The following is an 8,067-nucleotide window of genomic DNA, read 5'->3' on the forward strand; positions in this document are numbered from 1 at the left end:
GGCCTCCAATGAATGAGTTAAAGATGTTCCAGGCCATAATCAACCCTCCAAAGAGTCACAAAGGGCCTTCAGCAGCCAGAGTAGAGTCCCCATGAGTCAAGTCGCAAGCATTCTCCAGTCTAACCCTCTCCCAACTGAGCTATCTTGGCCAGCCCTCAAACATTCTCAAGTAGCTTCCTCCTTCAACCAGGTACACACTGCAACGATAACTTGGACTCACTCACAGGACGCAATACAGCACACTGTACACAGTAGATGCCCAATAAATATTTGCTGAACTGAATGTGAGAATAACCCATCTGTTCCTTTCAACCACTATCTCCAAGAACACTTACCATCTAGACCTCTTTGAACGTTTCCACTGAATGTGTTCTGGTTATCTTTTTAATAATCACTGGTTTATTAGCTGGCTACACTTGCCTTACCATCCAAAGCTCACATCAACACCGTAGTGCATAAAATAACAGAGGATATGCACAAACAATGCACCACAAAGAGGCTCAAAGTAAAATTCAACATTACAGAACAAAGAAATGCAATGCCACTTTACACTACTAAATGAGTGCTCAGCAGGGAGCCTGCTTCCCTTCCTCCCTCTCTGCCTGCCTCTCTACTTGTGATCTCCATCTGTCAAATAAATAAATAAAATCTTTTAAAAAATCCATATTCCCAGGAATAAATCCAAGATAAACATTTTCTGAAATGAAAAATTAAAGGTATTATAAATGACTGCTACTTTTAATTCAATAGTAGTTTACTTATGTATATTTTTTGTGTGCAAAATCTTTTATAAAAATCACAGATGTGATTAAAACAGTTTATAAAACTGTGGATTCATACAAAGAGTATTATTCAGAAATAAAATGAAATGAACTAACAAGCCAGGAAAAGACATGGAGAAATCTTAAATGCATTTTACTAAGTGAAAGGAGCCAACCTAAGGAGACTTCACAGTGGGGACACCTGGGTGGCTCAGTTGGTTAAGTGTCTCCCTTCGGCTCAGGTCATGATCTCAGAGTCCTAGGATCGAGACTTTCATTCGGCCTCCGGCTCAGCCAGGAGTCTGTTTCTCTCTCTCTCTCTCTCTCTCTGCCCCTCCCCAGACACATGTTTTCTCTTGCTCTCTCTCTCTGACAAATAAATAAATAAAATATTAAAAAAAAAAGGGGGTCTTCACATTGTATGATTCCAACTACATGCTATTCTGGAAATGCAAAACTATGAAGACAGGGGGAAAAAAAATGGTGGCCGGGGAGCAAGGTTGTGAAGTCAGGGATGGAGAGTGAGGCACGAGGGATTTGAAGGCAATGACATAAGTCTGTAGGACACTACAATGGTGGATATACCTCATCATACCTTAGTCAAAGCCCAGAGAATGTCACACCACCAATTGTGAACCCTAAAGTAAAATATGGACATTAGTTAATAATAACAGTCAACATGGGCTCATCACCTCGAACAAATGTCCCCCACTAATGAAGATATTAACAAAAGGGGAACCTGGTGGGGGGCACAAGGGAGTATATGGGAACTCTGCACTTTTCATTTTGTTTGCGCTCAGTCTAAACTGCTCCAAAAAATAGTCCTTTTAGGGGCCTGTGGCTGGCTCAGTTGGTAAAGCCTATGCCTCTTGATCTCGGAGTGTTCCAGCCCCATGCTGGGTGTAGAGATTACTTTAAATAAAAACATTCCATTTAAAAAATTAACCAAGACCAATTAATCAATGTGGTAGCATCTAAAGTGATGGCTAAGTGATTAGAGACTTTTAGCAACTGACTCACTCAGTATTAACAGGATCTCCTTGCTCCAGCAGAGCTCACACTCATTGAAAGCATGCGCTATCAGCTCATGCTGGGCACTAGTGTTACCATTTGTGGTGAATGGTCATGGAGCAAGCCAGCTCTTACAGCAACCTTCTAAACGTGAACACAAAATGCTATGGTCCAAAGCAGATTTCACTGCACTTGACAATCATCAAAGATTCCTTCTCATAAATGCATGACACCTTATTTTCTTGGTGGAAGTTGGTATCCAGGGTTATGCCTACTTACCAGAAGCACTCTGAATTATTCCAGGCCTCTGGGGTGAGGCAGGGGACCCCAAAGGAAAAAGGGGATGCTGCAGGCAGAGAGAGAGGCAGGAACACGCTTGGTGAAGCCCCTTTGGTGAGAACAAATCAAAAGTAACAAAAATGGCCTTCCATAACAGGGCACCGGTTGAATTTAAAATGAGGAAGTGGTTCTACATGCCCAGATACAGCAAACCCTCTGAGACATACTAAGTGGTCATGCAGAATATCTTACTGGTAAAGAAAACAAAACCTAGCGTGTGTGGTGTGTGTGTGCACACACACAGATGTGTCCGTAGATGCCCAGGAAAAGGTCTGGAAAGGTATACAGTTATACCAAACTGGAATGGTAGTCACTTCCAGGAAATGGATTTGGCATGGTCTGTGGGAGAGGAAGAATCTACCTGTATTTTAATTTTGTTTTTAATTTTAACTTATTTATTTTTAGAGGGGGGAGGGCCAGAGGGAGAGAGGCAGAGAGAATTCCAAGCAGGCTCCATGCCCAGTGCGGAGCCCCATGCGGGGATTGAGCTCACAACTCTGAGATCACAATCACAACCCCAGCCGAAATCAAGACTCAGACACTTAACCAACTGAGCCACCCTGGTGACTCCGCTTTGAATTTTTTTTTTAAGAGCACCTATTAATTTTAACAGGAAGAAAAAAGGCAGGGGGGGGCACCTGGGTGGCTAAGTGAGTTAAGCCTCTGTCTTTGGCTCACATCATGATGCCAGGGTCCTAGGATCAAGCCCCACATCGGGCTCTCTGATCAGCAGGGAGCCTGCTTCCCCCTCTCTCCCTGCCAGCCACTTTGCTTACTTGTGATCTCTCTCTCTCTATCAAATAAATAAAATTTAAAAAGAGAGAGAGAGAGAACCAATACAGGAACGGGAACAGAAAGGAACAGAAAGAAGGTGTTCTCAAGGAGCTAAACAAATTTGCGGAGGGAGGTGGTCTAGAGGAGTTGAGTTCTGCAGTGAGCCCACATCTAACAGAGGACCCAAACCCCTGGCATGCAGGACACTTGCTCTCATTAACGATATCCCCGGATGTCATGCTAGCTGGCTAAACAAGCCAAAAGTCTTCACGGGCTCTAAAACTTGTTCTATCTTTCAGACTGGACAAGCCCATGTTGTGACCTTGATCTCCACTGCTCAAAATAAACCCAGTCTACAGAAACGAGGCTGTCATTTGTCTGCATCTCCCACTAGGTGTTTGCCATCATCCCCATCATCACTACCATCCTTGCCACCACCACCACTATCCCACTATCATCATCTAGATGTGAACACCCGTCCAGTGCTCACTATGTGTCAGGAACTACATTAAACACTTGATGTGCATCCGATCACTTACAAATCTTCCAAAGGCAGAATCTATAGGGAAAACTGGAGGTGAATCCTAGGAAGCAATTTTCAGTGGCACATGGAGGAGGAAGGGAAAAACTCTCCTCCTCTTCCTTCTCTTGGTAAATGGTAATATTTGTGTGGCAAAGGCAGATGCCAGTCGACCCCCTGGTGCCTTTCTCAGTGCCTTTCACTTTTCCATACCTTTTGCTTTCTGGTCCATCTCCAAACACACAGTTTTAGGAGCCCATAATGGTTTTAGGAGCTTGTGAAGAGGTATCAAGCCATCTAAGGCAGAAGAGGTGAGGAGAGGAGGGAAAGGGGAAAGGAATGGAGGAGCAGGAGGAGGAAATGAGAAAGAAGGGGAATGGGGAGGAGAGGGAGAGATTGTCCTTGAGTCTCCCACAAGAAAGGGCACCCTATGTAACAGACAAACCACGTCCAGAATTTCCTGCCTGGGGAGCAACACTGTTGGACCCAGATGTCAGGCCCAGAGGCAGCACTCCTGTCACACATGTCTCGCCAGAGCGCTGAACTGAACTTTAAAGCATACGAGTCTGTTATTAGTTCAAAAGGATATTTCTGGTGGTATTTTCCTTCCATATGCATAAAATCCCTTATTTCACAATGCTTTTAAAGCACTAGAGGAAAAAAAAACCATGTTACACTTCCTTACCAAAGGATACACGTTGGCGCGGTCATCCTTTCGAATCAACATGTCCTCACTAGTAGACACCAGTGATTTCTCGGGGATCTCTGCTTTGGACTGGAATTCTTCCTCTCTCACTCACTTAAGTCTGATCATCTTTTTTCCTCTCTCCTTTCCCGGCCCAGTTCACCCTGGGGCATCTGGTCGATTTTCTCCCCAAGCTCGCTTGAGGGCTGTGTTTCAGGGAAAATAATCTCTGGTTCCTTGGAACCCATTTGATCCAAATCAAGAAATTTTCCTTTTGAGCTCAAGTCTAATAAAGGCTCATTTGTTTCCAAATGTTCTGATTCTAAGGCATCCTTTGACTCAGTAATGGTTCTCTTAAAAAAAAAATAAAAGATTCTGATTCCAAATACAGTGTATAGCTGCTTCATTCCCTCCTTTACTTTTCTTTCTGTTTCTACTCACCCAGCCTTAGTGTTCGCCTCACACTGGAACTATGATCTGTTTCAAAAAGGAGCCTGGGGGGCGCCTGGGGGCCTCAGTTGGTTAAGTGTTTGCCTTTGGCTCAGGTCATGATCCTGGGGTCTAGGATCGAGGCCCACATTGGGTTGCCTCCTCAGTGGGGCATCTGCTTCTCCCTCTCCCGCTCTCCCCTTGCTTGTGCTCTCTCTCACTCTGTCTGTGAAATAAATAAGTAAAATCTTAAAAAATAATAATTATTTAAAAAAATAAAAAGGAACCTGGGACATTTTGTACTTAAATAACATGAATCATGCATGTGCCAGGTTTATTCTTGGCCTATGAGCAGAACCACACAGCAAAACCATTCTTCTAAGTGGCCCTGGTCATCTCCAAGGATGGGCGAGTCACAGTCACTTCTCCTTGAACCACAGCTGAGTTCTCCTTCAGGGGGAGAGCCTACATTACTATGATCACGCTGACTCTGTTCTAAGACAAGTGCATTCTAACTAACCCCTAGGAACTCTTTCTGTCAGCTCCCCTGTACACCTCCTCCAGGAGGCCTTCCCTGACCATCCTCCTAGCTGGGCTAAGTGTCCTTGATTTTTGTTTTTTAAATATCTCCCATGCATCACTCAATCACTGCACTTAGGATACTGTTTTATAGTGTTCAGGTATCAGTCTGCCTCCCTACACACCAAGAGAATGGACTGTATCTTATTTGTATTTTCCCCATATCCTGGCAAATGATAAGCATTCCATGATTCTGAATGAATGAATGAATGAATGAATGAATGAATAGATGAATGACTTAAAATTACTACTTACTAGGGAAGTTCCTGATATGACTGACTGGTAATCAGACAGTGTAAGTGTCTCCAAACTGGTCATGGATTTGGTGATTTCTTGAGGCTTCGCTGTGGTTTCTTCCTGAATGGCAGCCTCCTCCCCCTGTGCTTCTCCAGCCTTTTCCTCTGTTTCTTCTCTGACAGCCCCCTTCTCTTGGCCATATTCTTCCCCCTCTTCCTCCTCCTCCTCTTCTTCTTCCTCTTTCCTTTCCTCCCCTTCTTCCTCCTCCACTTTCTCTTCCCCTCTTTCCTCTTTCTCCCATTCCTCCTCTTCCTCCCCCTCTTCTCCTTTCTTCTCTACTCCTCCCCCCCTCCTCTCCTGACTTCTCTTCCTCCACTCCTTCCTACTCCTCTGCCTCCTCCACCTCCTCCCCTTTCTCCTCTACTCCTCCCTTCCTCCCGTTTCTGCTCTACTCTTCCCTCCTCCTCTTCCTCCTCTACTCCTCTTCCTCCTTCCTGTTCCTCCTCCTCTCCTTCTTCCTCTTCCCCTCTCTCCCCTCCTCCCCTTCTTCTTCCTCTGCCTCTTCCCCTTCTTCCTCCTCCCTCTCCTCCTTTTCTTCATCTGACACCTCCTTTTCCCCTTAGTCCCTCTCCTCCCTTTCTCCGTCCCCTACCTCCTTTTCCCCTTCCTCCCCCTCCTCCCTTTTCTCCTCCACTCCTTCCTCCTCTTCTCCTTCCTCTTCCTTCTCCTCCTGCTCCCCCTCCTGCTGAGGCTTTCTCTGTACTAACATGTCATCTTCTTTTAATTCCTGTTGCATACTTTCCACCTCTCTATCATATTGATTATACTCTTCTTCCACTTCTGTTTCTTCATCTTTTTCTGTTTCTTCTAGTGGGTACTCCCCCGCACTTGACATTCTTCTTTGTGGAGTTTCCTTTAGAGAAATATTGACCATAACCATCAGCAGTTCACTCTGTTTCCTATTTTAATTTCCTAGTGCATGAGCCTATCAATGAACTGTGCAATACCTGCTCTGGTTCCTTTCCACAGGAATAAAAAGAATTTCATACTTCTGGGAAAGCCTGTACCAGATTGGAAGCATATTGATGCCAGGGCCTCTCATCTTTCCAGGAATAATTTGAGAGCCCTGTAACTCACTTTGTATATATCCATAGTCCCACAGGCAAGCAAAATGATAACCCAGGCATTAACAACAATTCTCATAATGTAAATAAGGACGGAAGCAGCGGCTTAGTTGTTAAAAGCGTGGGCTTTGCAGTCGGCCTCTCCTAGCACCCAATCCTGGTTCCACCACTCACTTGCTCTGAGACTTTGGGCAAGTCACTGTACCAGCAGAGTGCATATTTGCTCACAGGCAGGATAAAAGTGAGAACCCTAAATTCTGGGGTTGAGATGACCTATGTAAAATGTTCAATGCAGCTGCCACAGAGGGCTTGAGAAAGGCGGCAATTGTTTACAAAGTTTAACAGCCTTCTAACATAGTCTCTCATTCATTTTTTCCAACAAACTGGAGTTTGAGGCTCTGGGAGTTGAAATGACTTAATGGACTCACACCGCTGTAAAAAGGCAGACCTCTCTAACGCTCGGTTCCTCCAGGTGGAAAAAGCATTGCTAACATTTTAGCCCGGGGCCTTGAGTACGGGCCCTGCTCCGACTACAAACTTTCCCAGCGCATTTTGATCCGGGGGCCCAGGGGAGGGGAAGAAAGTGTGGGGGTCTGTGGGGGAGGGGGGGGACACAACTTCGAGGTGCTGCTCCTTCCGCCAGCTTAGGTCTCTCTGAGGCCTCCCGGGGCCCCTTCCCCTGTGGGGCAAGCGCCCCCAACCCCCAAGGGACACCAGTTCCTCCCACACCAGGACCCCCGCCCCCAGCTCACAGAGTGTGCTCTCCGAAGGCATCAAAGGCCCTGCCCTCCCACGGCCTGGACTCCTCTGGCGGCCACTGCTTTCTCCTCTGCGTGCTCCCAACCTATGGTTGTCACCCAAGCTCCGCCCCAAGTTAACCGCCGGAGGGCGAGCTGCCATAAGGCGAGAGGGCCGGCTGGTGGTCACAAGTCCAAGGCTCTGCCGCACGGGGAGGGTGGGGGGAGGGTGTCTCCGCACGCCCCCTGGCGGTCTGCGGGGGAGAGGCGCCGCTGCGGCCCTCCTAGTAAAATTAGCCTTCCTTGTCCCAACCACTGTCTTCAGCTCCCTCCGCCCAACTTTTTCCCAAGGCGCCAAGGACTGAGAAGCATTGGTGGCACCTGCAGTTCTGACTTTCTGAAGATTAGGTATGAGCTGTTTGGTAAAATCCTCCTTGTCAAAAGCAAAATAAATTTCCCGGTCTCCTGGCTCCTCCGCGAAGTTGACCCCCTCACTGGGGGTGCCGCCCCAAAGGCGGTGGCCGCGCCCCACCCCAGGTCCTGCCCTCATGGCCAAAGGAGGCAGCGCCTTTGCCCTCCTGCTCCTGCTGCAGGCCCCGGAAGTGTGGCAGCGGGAACTCCAGTAGGTGCACAAACTGGTTCCTAGCCACCTCCACCGTGAAGCCCTGCTACAGCTCCGTCAGTCCCTCGGAATCTCCATGCACATCCTGCCTGCCCCGTGGCGGGCGCCTGAGCGCCACCCTTGCCTCCTCTCTGGACCCGCCTGCGGCCCCCAAGCGACCGGGCTCCCGCGGCGCTGGAGGCACTACTTGCTGCTAGAGCGGCGCTCTGGGCCCAGGCAGCCCGGCTGGCAGGCGCCATGGCTCCAGGT

At 47.5% G+C, this 8,067-nt stretch overlaps 1 protein-coding gene across 1 annotated transcript in view; it reads right to left on the reverse strand.

The window, feature by feature from the left end:
* Window positions 1-7,746, reverse strand: part of LOC116860642 (cilia- and flagella-associated protein 251-like) — a 46,233-nt gene extending 38,487 nt beyond the window's left edge. The window contains 5 exon segments of the mRNA XM_032846764.1: window positions 4,091-4,200; window positions 4,203-4,443; window positions 5,354-5,581; window positions 6,099-6,248; window positions 6,976-7,746. Of these exon segments, the coding sequence (XP_032702655.1) occupies window positions 4,091-4,200; window positions 4,203-4,443; window positions 5,354-5,581; window positions 6,099-6,248; window positions 6,976-7,746 (1,500 nt within the window).
* Window positions 7,747-8,067: the final 321 nt, after the last annotated feature.

This window comes from Lontra canadensis, unplaced genomic scaffold (genome assembly GCF_010015895.1).
Source record: "Lontra canadensis isolate GAN:19392208 unplaced genomic scaffold, GSC_riverotter_1.0 scaffold180, whole genome shotgun sequence".
Classification (NCBI taxonomy): Eukaryota; Metazoa; Chordata; class Mammalia; order Carnivora; family Mustelidae; genus Lontra; species Lontra canadensis.